General features: G+C 34.8%; 1 protein-coding gene across 6 annotated transcripts in view; it reads left to right on the top strand.

Moving 5' to 3' along the window:
• Positions 1 to 20,403, top strand: part of COL21A1 (collagen type XXI alpha 1 chain) — a 174,898-nt gene that overhangs the window by 48,707 nt on the left and 105,788 nt on the right. For 5 of the 6 annotated variants that reach the window (XM_036024263.1, XM_036024260.1, XM_036024265.1 and 2 more), the window contains exons 2-3: positions 6,438 to 6,563; positions 10,184 to 10,735. In XM_036024263.1, coding sequence (XP_035880156.1) covers positions 6,476 to 6,563; positions 10,184 to 10,735 — 640 coding nt within the window. In that variant the 5' untranslated portion in view covers positions 6,438 to 6,475. Of the gene's footprint in view, positions 1 to 6,021; positions 6,139 to 6,437; positions 6,564 to 10,183; positions 10,736 to 20,403 lie in introns of all 6 variants that reach the window. The other variant, XM_036024259.1, reaches the window with a different exon arrangement.

Here is a 20,403-nt window from a genome sequence, read left to right as displayed (position 1 = left end):
AGGTAACTGTCTCCTTTTCTCTTGCTGCTTTTAAGATTCTCTCCTTACCTTTAGTCTTGGGTAATGTAATGATGATGTATCTTGGAGTGTTTCTTCTTGGGTTCAACTTCTTTGGGGCTCTCTGAGCTTCCTGGACTTCCTGGAAGTCTATTTCCTTTGCCAGATTATGGAACTTCTCCTTCACTATGTTTTCAATTTCTTGGTCTTCCTCTTCTCCTTCTGGCACCCCTATGATTTGGATGTTGAAATATTTAATATCCCAGAGGTTCCTAAGCCTCCTCATTTTTTTGAATTCTTGTTTCTTAATTCTGTTCTGGTTGAATGTTTCTTTTTTTTTCTTCTGCCCCAGACCTTTGATTTGAGCCCTGATTTCCTTCCCTTCATTTTTGTTTTCCTGTAGATTTTTCTTTATTTCACATAATGCAACTTTCATTGCTGCCTGGGTCTTTTTTTATACTGTTGAAGTGCCTAATGAGTTCCTGGAGCATCCTGAATACCATTGTTTTGAATTGTGTGTCTGATAGGTTGGCTATCTCTTCATCACTTAGTTGTATTTTTTTCTGGAGCTTTGAACTGTTCTTTCATTTGCGTCATTTTTTTTTTGTCGTGGTGTGACTGTTGTGTAGTAAGGGGTAGAGCCTTACATATTCACCAGGGTGGGGTAACTCACATCACTGCATTGTGACGCTGTATGTGGGGGAGGGGTCTGAGAGGGAACAGTGCTGCTTGCTGGGCTCTCTGCTGGATTTTAGTCACTTTCCCCGCTACCCATAAGCAAATTGGGCTCTTCTGGTGCTGATTTCCAGATGTGTGGGTTTGTGTACATTCTAGGACCCTGTGGGTCTCTTCAACCAACTCTCCTGTGAGGCTGGGAGTTTCTCCTGCTGCCGCCTCAATGCCCACACGTGTTGGCAGTCAGAGGTTTGAGGCTTTGTTTCCCTGTGGTTGAACCTTGGGTTGTGTGGTTTGTCTTGCTCCCCAGTTGATTCTCCTGGTTTATCTGCATGTGAATGTGGGACTGCCCAGTCTGCCAGCTGCTGCCTTGCTGTGAGTCCTCTCTGCCTGGTTGCCTGTCTCAGCCCCTCCTACTGGTCTGGATGAATATTTGTTCTTTAACTCCTTGGTTGTTGGACTTCCATACAGTTCAATTTTCTGTCAGTTCTGGTTGTTTTTTGTTTTTAAATTTGTTGTTGTCCTTCTGATGTTTTTAAGGTAAATCTTTTCTCTAAGCAGTACTTTAGCTGCATCATAAAATTTGATTTTAAAAAATTATTGGTCAGTTTGAAATATTTTGTAATATCCTCTCTGATTTTTTATTAGAGCTGACATACAATACTATATTAGTTTCAGGTGTGCAACATAGTGATTCAACACTTATATACCTTTACAATGTGATCAGCATGGTAAGTTTAGTAACAACCTGTCACTGTACAAAATTGTTATAATATTTTGGGTATATTCCCTGTGCGGTGCATTACATCTCCATTACTTATGTATTTTATGACTGGAAGCTTATACCTCTCATTCCCCTTCACATTTTCCACTCATCCTCCCCACTACTCAAAACATCCGTTTGTGTTCTGTATCCACCAGTCTGTTTCTATTTTGTTTATTTTTTTTATTTCTTGTATATGTGAAATCCTATGGTATTTGTCTTTGTTTGATCTATTTCATAACACTGTTTAGGGTCATCCATATCACAAATGGCAAGATTTTATTCTTTTTTATTGCTGAGTAATATTTCATTGGGTATATACCCGAATCATCTTTATCCATTTAGCTATTGATGGATACTTGGGTTGGTTTTATATCTTGGCTACTGTAAATAATGCTGCTGTGAACATAGGCATGCTATATCTTTTTGAATTACTATTTTCATTTTCTCTGGATATATACCCAGAATTGGAATCACAAGGCTATATGGTAGTTTTATTTTTTATTTTTTGAGGAACATCCATCCATGCCAGTACTTGTCATTTGTTAATAATAGCCATTCTAACAAGTGTGAGGCAATATCTTATTGTGGTTTTGATTTGCATTTTCCTGGTGACTAGTGATTGTTGAACATCTTTTCATATGTCTGTTGGCCATCTGTATATCTTCTTTGGGGAAATGCCTATGGAAGTCTTCTGCGCATTTTTAAAATTAGAAGGTTTGTTTTTATTTTTGATATTGAGATGTATGAATTCTTTATATATTTTAGATATTAACCCCTTATTAGATATATTATTTGCAAATATCTTCTCTCATTCAGTAGGTTGTTCTTTTGTTTTATTTATGGTTTCTTTTGTTCTACAAAAACTTTTTAGTTTGATATAATTCCATTTGTTTATTTTTGCTTTCATTGCTATTTCCAAGAGAAACATATCCAGAAAAATACTGCTAAGATCAGTGTCAAAGAGTTTATTGCCTATGTCTTTTTTTCCCCTAGGAGTTTGTGATTTTAGTTTCTATATTTAAATCTCTAATCCATTTTGAGTTTATTTTTGTATGTGGTGTAAGAATGTCATCCAGATTTATTTTTTTGCATGTATCTGTTCAGTTTTCCTAACACCATTTATTGAAGAATCTGACATTTTTAAAATTGTTCTATGCTTGCCTCCATTATCATAAATTAATTGACCATGTGTACGGGTTTATTTCTGGACTCTCTCTTTTGTTCCATGATCTATGTCTGTTTTTGTGCCACTGCCATACTGGTTTAATTATTAAAGACTCCACCAAAAAACGATTAGAACTAATAAATGAATTTAGTAAAGTTGCAGAATACAAAATTAATATAGAATAATTGATACAGAAATCTGTTGCATTTCTATATACTATTAAATTATCAGAAAGCAAAATTAGAAAGTTCCATTTAAAATTGTATCAAAAAGAGTAAAATACCTAGCAATAAATTTAACCCAGGAGGTGAAAGACCTGTGCTCTGAAAACTATAAGACATTGATGAACGAAATTGAAAATAACACAAATGGAATGATTTACTGTTCTCATAGATTAGAAGGATTAATATTGTTACAGAACAGATCTGGGGTGGTGGTGAACAATATACTATTACTGAATGGATGGACCCCCACTGTGTGCTCTGGGAGTCCTCCCCAGTACTAGGTTTGCCTTGCCCACTGCTGGGGAAAGACATCTCTCAATGGCAGAGATTGGTGAAAAGGAAAGGAATTATTTATTCAAAAAGTTACATAGATTTAGAGTAATGACTTAATGTCTTCGTTAAAACACTGAAGTCCTTTAGAATACATACCAATGCACACAGCCCTTCCTTCTCCATCTACCCAGTCTGAGGTACCATATCTCAGGAAGGGAAGTAGAAGTCCATGGCTCAGGCAGCCCCTCGGTTCTGGCACCATCAGTTGTGCTGCCGCATGATCTCCAGTTAATCCAAAACCATGTGACACCTTCTCATGGCCCACCAGCAGGAGTCCTTACATCCCTTTTCTTCCCAGCAAGGTCTCTCCTGCTTCCTAAGCCATGTGGCAAAAGGGAGCACCTCAAAGCCACGTGGTCCCCACTTACTCCAAAGTTGTGTGGGCCCCAACCTTCCTTCTTTTCTCTCTCACACAGGCGCTGAACCCAGGGGGAGTAGCCTCCCAGTTCCATCCTGGGTTGAAGTCACTCCCGTCTCCCTGGACCAAAGCATGGCCACAGCTGTTTAACATATCCATGAAACCAGTTAAAAGTTATAGATATGTTAAATGACCATGCCAGAAGTTAGCTGCAAAACTGTTGCTATGCAAACCAGCTGTCAGTGGCCCTGCTCCATATGTACCATCCATCCCCCAGTTCAAGCTTGTGGGGGTGAGGACATCCTATATTTTAATATTTCTTGGACACCCTGAGTTCTAGACTCCATTACAAATTCCTATTTGGGCCCCTCCTTGGCTGCACAGTCTTACTGTATCATTAAAGTGTCCATAGTACCCAAAGCAGTTTACAGATTCAGTGTAATTCCTATAAAAAAACCAATGACATTTTGCAGAGAATAGAAGAAATGATCCTAAAATTGATTTGGAGCCACATGAGACCCCGAATAGTCAAAACAGTATTGAGAAAGAAGAACAAAGCTGGAAGTATACACTCCCTGATTTCACATTATACTATAAAACTACAGTAATCTTTTTCCTTGTTAATTTATGGATTATTTAGAAGTATATTGCTAAGTTTTCAAGCGTTTTGGGACATTCTTCCTTTTCTTTTTAAATTTAATATCATTTTGGTCAAAGAATATAAACTGTGTAATCTCAGTTCTTTGGAATTTGAGGCTGCTTTTTCTCCAGCATAGAATCTATTTTGGTGACTATTTTATGTGCATTACAAAAGAATGTATATTCTGCTGTTGTTAGGTGAAATGTTCTTTGTATGGGAACTAGGTGAAAAGTAGCTGTTTTATACCATTACCGATTTTTTGTCTAATTCAATAGTTGATGAAAATGTGTTGAAATCTCACATTATGACTTGAATTTGTCTTTTTTAGCTTAAATTTTTTTTGCTTCATAATTCAGAAGCTTTATTATATATTTACATATTTAAGATTTTTATATCTTTCTGATCTGTTGCCAGTTTTGTTACTATGAAATTTCTATCTAAAATTCTTATTATTGCCCCTCTGTAATTTGTCTTTTTTCTCTACTTTTAAAAATTTTCTCTTTTATTCCTATTTTCAACTAATTATGATGTACCTAAGTGTGGCTCACTTTATATCTCATTGGGCTTTGTTGAACTTCTTTGATTTGATTGTTTGCAATCTTTGTCAATTTGGTAAAATTTTGGCCATTGTATTTTCAAATATCTCTTCATTCACTTTCTGCCTTCCATCTCTTGGTATTTCCCATAGAGTTCAGATGCTTTGCTTCTTTTATTACCATCCTTCCCCTTGCTTTGGGTTTCATTTGTAATAATTTCTATTATCGACTTAATCTTTGAGTTTACTGATTTTCTCCTTACTGTAGTTGGTTAAGCCCATTGCCTAAATTCTTTTTTGATTTTTTTTATTATAAGCTTTTCAGTTTGTATCTTTTTTAGTTTCCATTTCTCTCTAAAATTTTCCATATTTTTGCACATCGTTGTCCATCTTCTTTATTAGATCTTTAGCAAATTTATTATAGCTGTTTTATAAACCTTGTTTGATATATCTGACATTTAGATCATCTCTGGATCTACTTATACTGAGTGTTTTCTCCTGATCAGTAATCAGATTTTGTTGCTTCTTCTTCTATTTTGTGATACCCTTGGGAGATTTCTTTCAGCTTTTCAGTATGGCTTTCAGCTTTTTGTGTTTCTAAATACTGTTTTTCTCTTGTCCTTCTTTGGCCTCCTGCTTTTCATGATCTCTCTCTCCACTGTGGTAAAGGCATAGAGTGCCTTGGAGGGACTTTTCTCAGTTCTGTTGCTTCTCTTCCAGCCTTCCACAAATCAAGGATTTGTATTTGAGAGAGACCCTGGGTATCTGCACAGTGTCGGGGGTAGGATCTCTCTAGGCTGTTAAACTGCTCTCATCTTTCTTTGTATTACTTGTCTCCTCTATGAATTCAAAATTCATGGGGAAGAATTGCTGGGTGGGACATATTTGTTCTGTGGCTGCGGCCTCTCAGGATTCTAATTCATCTCCCCAACTTTGATTGGTTTCTTTCATGTTTTGGCAAATTTCTCTTCTTGAGGAGGCTTCCCTTTCTGCTAGGAATAACAGCAGCTCTGAATATTTTCTACCTTAGAAAGGATTAGTAACTTTTAGAATTTGGTTCATTTAGATTTCTTTAAATCCTGTCTTGTTTCTGGGTTTAAAAACACTATCATTTTATAATTAATCTGGTGTGTTATTATTGTTGGGAGTGAAAGTCTTGTAATTTTCCATGGTGTAACCAGAAGTGAAGTCCTTGGATGTACTTAAAAGATATATGAAAGTCATGTAACAAAGTATTTATAAATCAAGTAAAATATATCTTAAAGTTTATACTCCATTAAAAAATTAAACTCTATCACTCAGCTTTATCATATAAATATTTTTACCAGATATCCTTTGAGTGTTTTAAAAGTGCAAATCCACAGTTAAAAGAAGAATGTTTGCTACCATTGAGATAATAATAAGAATGTGCTAATGCTTTAGAGAAGATACTAAAAGGAATTCTAGTAAGTATTTTGGACAAAGCTCAAAGTTTTACAGAAGTTTAGAATTTTTCAAGATAATTATGAATTAAAATACCTTTCATGGTCTTCTTCAGCTCCTACTCATTGTCCTCTTGCATAATATATTTATAATGTGGCTATTTGAGATACACAAATTAATTTTAAGGGTAGTAAAAATTAACTGTACTGAAACTTGATATTGCAATTTTAAAATTAAACTTTTAAAATTAAACTTATAATGGATAGGTATTTGTCTTTATTTTTCTAATATATTTGACCCTCTTTTTTCCTTTTTTTTTTAGGAATCCTAAAACCAAATTATTAGAAGGAAAACAGAAACATGGCTTACCTTATGACATTTCTTTGGATAGTTTTGGTCCTGCTTCTCCAGAATTCTGTATCAGCTGAGGATGAGGAAATAAGATCAAGTAAGAACTATTAGTATTGCTCCTTTTTGTTATCAACACATTGATTGTAGAAAACAAGTGTGGAGAGCTTATTAAGGATCCATTCTTAGTGTCTTTGATTATGTAATTTCCTAAAATGAATGAATTGCTTTGTTACACATTAACTAAGAAGAAAAGTTTCTATCAGAGGTAATCTTGAGACAATCCTATGGAAATTGTTTATTCTGTTAACCCATCAGGCTTTAGAATAAACAGTCTGGTATTGAGTTCAGCCATTTAGGAGCTTCCTGATAAGAAGATAAAGAAAAAGTACCAACCTCCTAGAGTGGTTATCAGGAGCATCCCATGAGGTTATCTAATAGAGGTAATGAGATAAGCAATGTGAGTGAGATAATGCATGTAAATGGGCTAGCACAGTGACATCTCAGTAAATGGTGACTATTCTGACTGCCTGTAGGAAGACTTTCATTAGAGAAGGAGGGATAAATTAATGTAGTTCTGCTACCCAGGTCACCAGTTGCAAATATCATACTTCTTTTTAAGAGTTAGCTTATTTTAACATTTTAAAACTTATAAGGGCCCTACTATGATTTAATTTTTGTTTCTATAACAGTTAAATCAGATGGTTTGACATGTTGATTTAACTTGGCTTAAAATTTATTAAAATAATATTTACAGAACTCTTTTATAGTTTAATCCACCCAATACTCCAAAAGGTAGACTCTTTTCACAGTTTTTGAGTGGGAAAAGAGATTCATGAAATTTAATAGCCTTACCTAGTATCATACAGCTTGTTAAAGCTGTAACTAATGTTTAAACTATGCTTTTGATCTTCAGTCCATTCCTTTTCTACGACATCAGTGACTCATCTCCCTAAGGAGCAGGTCTCTTGGAGTGGTATTTTGTCTGGTGTTTATCAACAGCAACAGGTTGCTTTTTGTACCCATGGTCTTGGCTAAACTTACAGGTATGAAATATGTACTCTATGGCTCTGGAAAGGGGTAGGAAGGGCCAAGAATAAGCCTGTAACAGTTAACCACAGAATCAAGTATCAAACAAACACTAGCAGGTCCAGACAATAGTGAGTCTCATAGTATTTAGGAAGAGCAACATTGAAGAGCTCTGCAAACACAACTTTCCTGTCCTTTCAAAACCTCAAAACAAAACAAAACAAAACAAAACAAAAAAATCCAACCCCATAACCCCAGTCCAATGTCCAAAAATAACAGAAGAGCTACATTCCCTTGGGTTAGAAAAGTTGCCTTTGGGCCAAATTTCATTCTGGTGTCCCTGTCCTGAACTCTGGCAGTGGTCACCATGGCAGAGGTTGTGGAGTAGCACCCTTCTGCACTACACCACCACCTGCCACAGAGCACCTTAAGAGTAACATCATAATCGTGCTTACATTTTTTGAGACAAATCCAATCCATGTTTTGGCAGACTATTTTTTTTTCTAGTAACAGCTTGACTTGTATATGTTTACCTGACAATAGTGTTTATTTTTGTTGGTTACTGTGATGGGTACATTGAGGTAACTGTAAAATTGAAGACTCTTCATGTGAGCCTTGTCACCATCATCTCAGATATGTAAGTAGGCAAAGATAAGAAACAGGATGGAAAGAAAAGGAGAGAGAGGGAGGAGTGAGGAAGTGGAAGAGAGGGAAAGAGGGAGATTGATTAATAATTTACTACTAAGGAGGTATAAAATTTCTAATACTGCTTGCACTAAATAGTTTTTTTCTAATACCATTCCTTGCAATTACAATATCTTATTTAAATTATATACAGAATATAAATCACCCTTATTATAACTTTAAAGTGGGCATTTAATCACAACTTAAAGGGGACCACTTAATATGAGTAAAAACACAGGACTTAAAATTTGCTACGTATGACCTTGGCTCATCTCATTTTCTTCCAACGCATCAAATCCAGAAGCATGTGATCCTTATCAGATGGGCCATGAACAATAGTAGTTTTGGTGTTTTGAGTTCCTTCCTGTGTACTTTGTTGGCCATTCCAACTATTGGAGCTATTCAAACAAATTAGTTTGTCTTTTTGATTGTGTTTGTCTCTCATCTCTGGACCTTTGCACTATTCCCTCTGACTAAACTGTCCCCCTCTTTACCTGGCCAAAGCTGTCCTTTCAGATTTCAGGTTGCCTGTTGCTTTCCCACACAACCTCTCTTGACTTTCCACAGGTAGGTTACAAATGCCTCCTAAATGTTTTCATAATGGTTTGTACTTTCCCTAACCAGCCAGTTGTCTGTCTTACTAGACTATGACCTTTCTGAGATATCTTATGTATCTTTGAGGCCAGTATCAAGCATGATATCAGACATAGAGTAGGTATTCTATATATATATATAAAAGAAAAAAAGAAAAAGAAAAAAGTAGAGTTAAAGGTACGTTTTGTGCTGTGGAAAAGAGAGTGAAGTTTTTAATTTTTCTTTCTTTCTATAAGTGCTTAGAACTTGTCTAGGTATAACTTACACCAGAGTTGGTCTTTTACCCAATAGAACTACAAGATGTGCTGATCATACTGTTTCCTGGTATCTTGAAACAAGAATCTTTAAGGATAAACAAATAGCTTCATGCCCTTGAATATAGATTCACATAGCACAAGCTGATGTTTGACCACATTATTCACTGAAGATGAGAGTTCAGACATTTAAAAACTTGCTTTGCATGTAGTGTAAGAGTGATGGCTTTGGTGATCTTGGTTCATTTCACTTTTATCAACTATATTAAAGAATATGAATCTGTAGTGGCTGCTTGAGTCCTGAAGTTGGCAGAAAGTTTATTTTAATGTCTCTCTCCCTATTAATTGGCTTATATATATTTGTACATATTTTAGATAGTATCAAATAAAACATACGTCATTGATAACTTAAAACAATGATATTAATGTATAGCTGAACATCATGTGTTTTTAAATTTATTTTCATTTATTCAATGGAAAAATAGAATAAAATGCTGCTTTATGGTAGGTAATACTTGTACCTACAAAGAAATGTGTAGATATTATGTTCATATACAGCATACATATTTTATTCCCTACTTTTAAAGCTGAGTCATTAATTTTAAAAATAAGATAATTAACAAACTCAACTAATAAGCAAAACAGACAGACTCATAGATGGAGAGCAGATGACAGCTGAGGGGGAGGGGAGGTTAGGGGGTAGAGGGACTGAGCAAAAAGGAAACAGGACTCATGGACATGGACCACAGTGTGGTGGTTGTGGGGGTGGGGGCATAAGGGGACTAAATGGTAATGGAATACAATAAAGATTAAATAAAAAATAAAATAAGATCTATAAAAATTATCTATAAAAATAGAATAATTAAAAATATCAACAAAAAATAGCCCTCATTTACAAAGAATTTTCATGAGCTAAACAATGTATCTTAACAGCTGCTATAAATAGTTACTATGATCTTTTAAAAAAATTCACATTTATTGGGGTATAACTGACATGTAAATTATATGATATTTAAAGTATTCATTGTAGTGATTTGATATACTAATGCATTGTGAAAGAATTTGGTCCATCTGGGTAATTAAAAAATTATATATTTAAAACTTTCTACTTTTTGCTTTTTATATAACATGTTTTCTGATGATATTTTCTTTCACTTAGGTTGTCGTACTGCTCCAACAGATTTAGTTTTCATCTTAGATGGTTCATACAGTGTTGGCCCAGAAAACTTCGAAATAGTAAAAAAGTGGCTTGTCAATATCACAAAAAACTTTGACATAGGACCAAAGTTTATTCAGGTTGGAGTGGTGCAGTATAGTGACTATCCTGTACTGGAGATTCCACTTGGAAGCCATGACTCGGGAGAGAATTTGATGGCAGCGATGGACTCCATACACTACTTAGGAGGAAACACACGGACTGGCAAGGCTATACAGTTTGCACTTGATTACCTTTTCGCCAAGTCCTCACGATTTCTGACTAAAATAGCAGTAGTACTTACGGATGGTAAATCCCAAGATGAAGTCAAAGATGCAGCAGAAGCTGCAAGAGATAATAAAATAATATTATTTGCCATCGGCGTTGGTTCAGAAACAGAAGATGCAGAACTTAGAGCTATTGCCAACAAACCTTCATCTACTTACGTGTTTTATGTGGAAGACTACATTGTGATATCCAGAATTAGGGAGGTGATGAAGCAGAAACTGTGTGAAGGTAAGCCTTAATGTAATTTGGACACAGTAATCATACTTTCTTATGTTTTGGCTTAGCCTGTTGATTCACACTGGTATTGATATATTTAATGTCAGGTAACTTAGTATATTAGAATTGAGGTGAAGACAGGTTTTGTGTTATATTTATTCTGGATAAGTTTTGTTTTTAGAAACAATTATTTATAAAATTTACAGTTGGGAAATACAATATCTGTTATATTTGTTTTAGTTTTCAGGTACAACATGTCTATTGCAGAGATGGTAGAAAATAAAGATACATAAAGAATAAAAATATATATAAACATATAAATGAGTTTTTCACCTTTTTTATTTCAGCCTTTTTTTTCAGTTTGATTGTCTGAGAGTTTATTCATGTGCCTAAGTAAGGATAATATTGTACATATAATTTAATACTCAATTTCATATTATTATATAACATTATATATATATATATATGTGTGTGTGTGTGTGTGTGTAATTTTTCAACCATTAACATGCTTACATTCAGATTACTTGGAGGGGAGAGTAATTTGTGAATCTTTCATTTTTAGCATCATGGGCATTTAATGTATCACATACCTAGAAAAATAATATTCATGTAAAATGGAAAAGCTTTTTTTCCAGTTTACCATCAAAAACTCCAAAAGCTGATTTTGGTTTACATTTGATAGAAAAATTTATAAATGATTGTGGCTTAGGAAAAATTCCCCTATTTTTTAAAGTACTTGTTTAGGGGATATGGTAAACATATTTTAAAGTTTTTAAGATTGTTTATTTAAGAAATTAAGCATTTTCTTTAACCAAACTTTTGAAAAGGTCCTATAATAAGTATAAATAATCATCACAGTTGTTCTTTTTATGAGGCTCTAACTGTAAAACCGTGTTGACTTTTGTTATTTTGAACAGGCAAGAGAGATTTAGATTTTTGATATTTTGTGAACAGAATCTTTGGTTTTGAGGATACATGCAAGAGGTCTGCTCAAAAAGTATTCATCCATGTATTATGAAAAATAGAGACATTTATTAAAGAAGATACAAGAAACATTGTACATAGGATAATGATGCCTTAGCCCCCTTTAAGGAGGCACCTTGGGACCTTGCACAGTTCTCCCAATTGCCATCTGCTGCCCCCTTCTATTTTCCTGAATTTCATTGACAGTGTGAAATCTCTTCCCTTTCAAATGTGATTTTAGTTTGGGGAAAAGCAAGAAGTTGCAGGGCACCAAATCTGGGCTGTAGTGGGGGCTGAGTTACCTGGGTGATTTGATGTTTTGTTAAAAATCCGTGAATGAGACATGATGCATGAGTGGATGTTCTGTGACGAAGCTGCCAAGCAGCAGTTGCCCGTAGCTACAGCCTTCTGAATCATCTGAATAGTTTCTGCAGAGGAACATTCAAGCTGCACACAAAATTTGAAGCAGATGCGTCCCTCTACTCACTCAGTCATTTTGAATGTGTAGCCACACTGTACACACGCTCGCTCAAAGGCATCTACCACCCCCACGGACTAGTACAGTGAAGTCGTCATTGTTCATGCATGCATGTTCCAGTTATTCTTCTTGGCTGCCAGGTTATATAGATGTGGTGCAAACTGTTCTCATTATATCAATAATGGCTGGACTTTTTCTGGAGAGACTTGTATATTTCATTATTAAAATAGACTTGTCATGATGAGATTTCACTTAACATTCATTTTTATCTTAAAATATAAATTTGATTATATATGTCTGTTCAGTATTTGCTTCCTAAGTTTTTTTCTGTAGATAAATGTTATGGAAAATCCATTCTATTTAAAAAATTCTAATGACACATAAAGAGTAGCTGCGATTAAAGGCAGTATAAGTTTTTACAGCTAAATGTACAATCTGTAAAAAAAGAAATCAAATTTTAAATCCTACCAAATTGTTCTTCATCATACTAAAAAAGAATGCAATGTCTTTGTCTATTTAGTGCACATATATGTTTTACAATAGTTACCTATTAGAGTGTAATTTTTGAAACCATACTTATGGAATATATAGACATTTTGTACTTGACTTTTTATACCATATAGGGTTGATTAATTGACGAATGCATTGCTATACTGCCACAACCTCAAATCATGTAATTTATATTTGAATCATTTGATAATTTCATTTTTTAAATCTTTACTTGAGGGCATTTTTTCATTGGTTTCACAGAGAGAGGAAGGGAGAGAGGAAGGGGGAGAGAAAAACATCAATGTGAGATAGAAACATGGATGGTGGCCTTCCATAAATGCCTGGACTAGGGACCAAACCCTCAGCTTTTCGGTTATGGGATGATTCTCACACTGGCCAGGGCCATAATTTTATTTTATTTTTTTAAAGATTTTATTTAATTAGAGGGGATGGAGAGAGGGAAGGAGGGAGTAAGAGAGAGAGAGAAACATCATTGTGTTAGAGAAACATTGATTGGTTGCCTCTTGTATGCCCCCAACTGGGGACTTGGCCCATCACCCAGACATGTGCCCTGACCAAGAATCAAACTGGTGACCCTTTGGTTTGCAGGCTGGCACTCACCCACTGAGCCACACCACCCAGGGCAATAGTTTCTTTTTTTATGACAAATAGTTAACTTCTACACTGAGGTTCTTAGCATATAAAATTACCATTTCCTAATGCTGTTTCCTTTTATGCTCTGCTGTGGTTGATCCAGAGTGAATGAAATAATATTTATATCCTTGTTCCCAGGTGCATTATTTCATCTTCATTGACCTGCTATTTCCGTGGAGGGGTATTCTGCATGACATTATTTCAGGTCCACTTTTTGTTGATGAGCAATGGTTTCTTCATTTAAGAGTCTTATTTTTTCTTCTTTTGTTTACTATTATTTTTTCTTATTTTTTAAATTTTAAATTACAGTATTCAATATTACTTCAATAGTATGAATTATAATATTCAATAATGTATTCAATATCATTTTGTATTAGTTTCAGGTATACAACATAGTGGTTAAACAATCATATACTTTACCAAGTAACCACTCCCAATATTCCCTATGCAGTATTTTACATCCCATGACTATTCTGTAACTCCCAATTTGTACTTCTTAATCCCTTCACCTTTTTTACCTAGTCCCCTAACTCTCTCCCTGCTGGAAACCATCAGTCTGTATTCTGTATGAGTGGTTTTCAGTTTTGTTTGTTCATTAGTTTTGTTCTTTAGATCCCATGTATAAGTGAAATCATACTGTATTTGTCTTTGCCTGACTGACTTATTTCACTGAACATAATACACTGTAGTTCCATCTATGTTGTCACAAATGCTAACACTCCATTCTTGTTTATGGCTGAGTAATATTTAATTGTATGTATGTACCATGACTTTTTTATCCATTTGTCTATTGGTGGACAATTGGGTTTTTCCCATACCTTGGCTATTGTAAATAATGCTGTAATGAACACAGAAGTGCATATATTCTTTCCAATTAGTGTTTTGGGTTTCTTCTGACACACACTCATAAATAGAATTGATGAGTCATAAGGGAAGTTCCATTTTTAATATTTTTGAGGAAGCTTCATACTGTTTTCCATAGTGGCTGTACAATAAGCATTCCCACCAACAGTGCTCGAGGGTTCTCTCCTCTCCACAGTCTCCAAAGAACCAACACTTGTACTTTGTTCATTTATTGATGTCAGTTATTCTGACAGGCATGAGCTGGTATCTTACTGTGGCTTTAATTTGCATTTCTCTGACAGTTAGTGACGTTGAACATCTTGTTTTCTATTTTGTTATTTTGGTAAAAAACACAGTGTGAGGTATACCCTTTTAAAGTACTTTCAGTGCACAGGACAGTACTGCTAAATATAAGCACAGCGTTTGTACCGTAGATAGCTAGGGCTTTTTCATGTTGCATGACTGCATCTCTATGCACATTGAACAGCAAGCCCCCGTTTCCTTCTCCCCACAACTGACAACCACCATTGTATTTTCTGTTTCTATGAGTTCAACTACTTTTGTTAGTTCTTAAAGGTGGAATTGTGCAGTATTTGTCCTCCTGTGACTGGTCATTGGGATTTGGATAGGAATTGCATGGAATCTGTACATCACTTTGTGTGTTATGGACATTTTAAAAATATGAAGTTTTCTAATCCATGAACATGATATGTCTTTTCATTTGTTTTTAATTTTGTTTTAGCAATGTTTTGTAGTTTTAAAAATTTAAGTCTTTTGCCTGTTTGGTTACGTTTATTTCTTAGTATTTTATTAGTTTTGGTGCTCTGGCTAGCTTTTCTAATACTATGTTGAATAAAAGTGTCAAGAGTGTGCCTTCTTATCTTGTTGCTGACCTTAGAGGAGGAGCTTTCAATTTCTCACCATGGAGTGATTTGTATGTTTGCTAGCTGTGGCTTTTCATATATGGCCTTTTTTATATTGAGGTAAATTATTTCTATACTTATTTTGGTGAGTGTTTTTTTTTATCATGAAAGGATGTTGAATTTTAACAAATGCATTGTCTGCATCTGTTGAGACAATTATGTGACTTTCATGCGTTCATGCTTTTCATGGTGTAGGATAGTTTTTGATCCTTTTGATATGCTTTTGAATTCAATTTGATATATTTTGTGGAGGATTTTTATACCTATATTCATCAGGAATATTGGCCTGTAGTTTTCTTTTTTTATAGTGTCCTTTTTTTGGCTTTGATATCTGGGTGATGCCGGCCTCATAAAAATAGTTTGGAACTATTTCCTTTCAGTTTTTGGAAGAGTTTGAGAAGGACTGGCATAATTCTTCTTTAAATATTTAGTAGAATTCACCAGTGAAGACATCTGGTTCTGGGCTCTTCTTTGTTGGGAGGTTTTAGATTACTGATTCAGTATTTTTACTAGTTACAGGTAGGTTCATATCTTCTATTTTTTCATGAGTCAGTCTTGTTAGGTTGTGAATTCTAGGAATTTATCCATTTATTTTAGGTTATCAAATATGTTGGTATACAATTATTACAGTTTCTTATGATCCTTTGTATTTCTGTGGTATCAGTTTTAATATCTCCTCTTTCATTCCTGTTTTTTTAAATTTGAATCTTCTTTTTTTCTTAGTTAATGTAGCCAGAGGTTTTTCAGTTTTGTTGATCTTTTAAAAGAACAACTCTTAATTTTGTTGAATTTTTCTATTGTTTTACTATTCTCTATTTTATTTATTTCCATTCTAGTCTCAATTATTTTCATCTTTCTTCGAACTTTGGGCTTAGTTTATTCTTTTTATAGTTCCTTGACATGAAAAGTTAAGTTGTTTATTTGAGATTTTTATTTTTTAATGTAGATTTTTATTACCATAGATTTCCTTCTTAGTACTCCTACTTTTACTGTATCTCATAAGTTTTGGTATGTTGTGTTTTAGTTTTTGTTTTTCTCAAGATACCTTCTAATTTCTCTTTTGATTTGTTTTTTGACTCAGTGATTATTCAAGAAAGTGCTGTTTAGTTTCTTTTTTTCACATATGTTTGAATTTTCTAGCTTTCCTTCTACCAATAATTTCTAGTTTCATTCTATTGTGGCTAGAAAATATACATAGTATAATTTCAGTCTTCTCGAATATGTTGAGACTTGTTTTTTGACCTAACATGTTTTCCCCCCCTGGAGAATGTTCTGCTTGTGCTTGAAAATGTATAGTCTGCTGCTATGTGGTAGAATGTTCTGCATACATCTGTTAGATTCATTGATCTACAGTGTTGTTCAAATCCTTTGTTTCCTCTTTGCTCTTTTGTCTGGATGTTCTATCTATTATTAAAAGTGAAGGATTGAAATCCCTCACTACTATTGTGTTACTGTATATTTCTCCCTTCAGTTCTGTCAGTGTTTGCTTCATATATTTGGCTGCTGTCATGTCAGGCGTATATATATATTTTTTAATTTTATTTTAATCATTGTTCAAATACAGTTTTCTCCCTTTTACTCCCAATCCAGCCCACCCACCCAACCCTCCCCACTTCCCTCCCATTACCACCCTCCCCTTAGTTTTTGTCCAAGTGTCCTTTAAGTTTGTTCCCGTGAACCCTTCCCAATGTCCCCGGAAATTCCCTCTTCTTTTCCCTATGGTCACTGTCAGCCTGTCCTCTATTTCAGTGTCTTTGGATATATTTTGCTTGTTTCTTTGTTTTGTTGTTTAGGTACCTGTTAAAGGTGAGATCATATGGTATTTATCTTTCACTGCCTGGCTTGTTTCGCTTAGCATAATGCTTTCCAGCTCCATCCAAGCTGTTGCAAAGGGTAGGAGCTCCTTTTTTCTTTCTGCTGCTTAGAATTCCATTGTGTAAATGTACCATAGTTTTTTGATCCATTCATTTACTGATGGGCATCTTGGTTGCTTCCAGCACTTAGCTATTGTAAATTGTGCTGCTATGAACACTGGGATGTATAGGTTCTTTTGAATTGGTGTTTTAGTATTCTTAGGATAGAGTCCCAGCAGTGGAATTGCAGGGTCAAAAGGCAGATCCATTTTTAGTTTTCTGAGGAAGTTCCGTAGTGCTTTCCATAGTGGTTGTACCAGTCTGCAGTCCCACCAACAGTGCACTAGGGTCCCCTTTTCTCCACAACCTCTCCAACACTTGTTGTTTGTTGCTTTGTTTATGATGGCCATTCTGTCTGGTGTGAAGTGGTATCTCATTGTGGTTTTAATTTGCATCTCTCTGATAGCTAGCGATATTGAACATCATTTCATGTGTCTTTGGATTTTCTGTATGGCCTCCTTGGAGAAGTGTCTGTTCAAGTCCTTTGCCCACTTTTTAATTGGATTCCTTGTCTTCTTAGAGTGCAGTCTTGTAAGTTCTTTATATATTTTGGAGATTAAACCCTTGTCTGAGGTATCATTGGCAAATATGTTTTCCCATACAGTTGGTTCTCTTTTAATTTTGATACTGTTTTCTTTAGCTGTGCAGAAGCTTTTAATTTTGATGAGGTCCCATTTGTTTATTCTTTCCTTTATGTCCCTTGCTCTAGGGGACAAGTCAGTAAAAAAGTTTCTGCGTGGAATATCTGAGATTTTCCTACCTACGTTCTCCTCTAGGACTTTAATGGTGTCGCATTTTATATTTAAGTCTTTTATCCACCTTGAATTTATTTTTGTAGTGTATATATTTATATTTATAGTTGTTATGTCTTGCTGGTGAGTTGACCTTCTTATCATTATATAATGTCCTTCTTCATCTCTTTGGACAGTTTTTGACTTAAAGCCTATTTTATCTGATCAAGTATCACCTTCTTTGTTCTCTTTTGGTTATCATTTTCATGGAGTATCTTTTTCCATCACTTTACCTTTAGCCTGTGTGTGTCCTTAATTATAAAGTACCTGTCTTATAGACAATATACGGTTGAATTTTTTTTTATCCATTTAGCTACTTTATGTTTTCTTATTAGGAAATTTAATGCATTTACATCTGAACTAATTACTGACAGGGAAGGATTTAATATGTCATTTTGTTCATTGTTTTCTGCCTTACAGACTTTTTTTCTTCTTTCCTCTCTTGTGGTCTTCCTTTGTGTTTCATTGTTTTTTTGTAGAGACAGTCTTTGATTTGTTTCTCATTTTCATTTGTCTGTCTTATATAGCTATTTTCTTTGTGGTTGCCATGGGGTTTACATTAAACATTATATTGTTATAAAAATCTATTCTTCCTGGCTGGTGTAGCTCAGTGGATTGAGTGCGGACTGTGAACCAAAGTGTCGCAGGTTCGATTCCCAGTCAGGGCACATGCCTGGGTTGCAGGCCATGGCCCCAGCAACTGCACATTGATGTTTCTCTCTCTCTCTCTCTTTCTCCCTCCCTTCCCTCTCTAAAAATATATAAATAAAATCTTTTTAAAAATCTATTTTAAGCTGACAATATCACATACAAATACTCTACATTTTTGCATCTCCCTGCTGCCTCACATTTTATTATTGATGTCACAAGTTACATCATCTCATATTGTATATCCATTAATATATTTTTATAGTTGGTTATACTTTTATCTATTAACTTTTATATCAAAGTTGAAACTTATATATGCATCACGATTATAGTATTTTAGTGTTCTGAATTTGTCTATACAACATTTGTCCAGAGAAAGTTCAGTCATCGTTAATATAACAAGAACTGTTTGTGTGACTTTGATGTAATCTAGCAGTCAAGGACAGTGGACTGGAATGTGCATGCATGAACAATGATGTTTCTTTCCCTTTCTTTCTCCCTCCCTTCCTCTCTCTCTAAAAATAAATAAGTAAAATCTTTTAAAATATTATACATACTTTGTATTACTCTTTGCCTGGAGATTGCTGGATAATTTGATCATCTAATTCAAGCCCTATAATACTTTGTAATAAAGGCCTGGTATAGTACCCTCACTTTGCATTTTTAATGATTTTTTTGTTTTGTTTTTATCTTTTACCATTCAGTCTCCTTATACCCCAACCCCTACAATCACCACACTGTTGTCCATGTATATGAGTCCTTTTACCTATTTGCTCAAGCCCTCCACCCCCTACCCCCCCACCCTAGCTGTCATCCTGCTCCCGATTTATGATTCCATTCCCATTTTTCTTGTTAGTTCAATTTTTCCATTAGATTTCACATATGAGTGAAGTTATATGGTATTTGCCATACTCTGACTAGCTTATTTCACTCAGCATAATACCCTCTAGGTCCAGCCATACTGTCATAATGGGTAAAACTTTCTTCTTTTTTACGGCTGAGTAGTATTGCACTGTGTAAATGTCCCATAGTTGCTTTATCCACTCATCTGTTGATGGACACTTGAGCTGCTTCCATAACTTGGCAATGGTAAATAATGCTGCAATGAACATAGAGGTGCTTATGTTCCTTTGAATTCATGTTTTAGGCTCTTTCAGACATATTTGCTGGGTCAAAAGGCAGATCTATTATTAATTTTTTTAGGTATCTCTATAGTGCTTCCAACAGTGGCTGGACCAGGCTGCATTCCCACCAATAGTGCAGAGGATTCCCCTTTCTCCATATCTTGCCAGCCCTTGTTTGTTGATTTATTGGTGATAGCCATTCTGACAGGTGTGAGATGGTATCTCATTGTGGTGATGATTAGTGATGTTGGGCATCTTGTCATATATCTAGTTGACCATCTGTATGTCCTCTTTGGAGGAGTGTCTATTCAGGTCCTTTGCCTATTTTTTAATTGGGTTGTCTGTGTTTTTGGTGTTGAGTTTTGTAAGTTCTTTATAAATTTTAGATATTAACCCTTTATCAGATGTAAAGGGAGAATATGTTCTCCCTTTCTGCAGTTGTCTTTTTATTTTGTTGATGATTTCCTTTGCTGTGCAAAAACTTTTTAGTTTGATGTAGTCCCATCAAACATTTAGTTTGATGATGTTTGTTTATTTTTTCTTTTGTTTCTCTTGCATGGGGAGATATACCCGATAAAATATTGCTATGAGTTATATCTAAGATTTTTCTGCCTATGTTTTCTTCTATAATTTTTATGGTTTGGGCTCTAGCTTTTAAGTCTTTGATGCATTTTGAACTTATTCTTGTATATGGTATAAGAAGGTGGTCTGGTTTCATTTTTTTGCATTTATCTGACCAATTGTCCCATAACCATTTATTGAATAAACTACCTTTAGCCCATTGTATATGCTGGCTTCCTCTGTCAAATATTAATTGACTATAAAGATGTGGGTTTATTTCTGGGATCTCTATT

This window comes from Phyllostomus discolor, chromosome 4 (assembly GCF_004126475.2).
Source record: "Phyllostomus discolor isolate MPI-MPIP mPhyDis1 chromosome 4, mPhyDis1.pri.v3, whole genome shotgun sequence".
Classification (NCBI taxonomy): domain Eukaryota; kingdom Metazoa; phylum Chordata; class Mammalia; order Chiroptera; family Phyllostomidae; genus Phyllostomus; species Phyllostomus discolor.
Note: the sequence above shows the minus strand (reverse complement) of the source record. Positions and strands in the feature narration are given on the sequence as shown.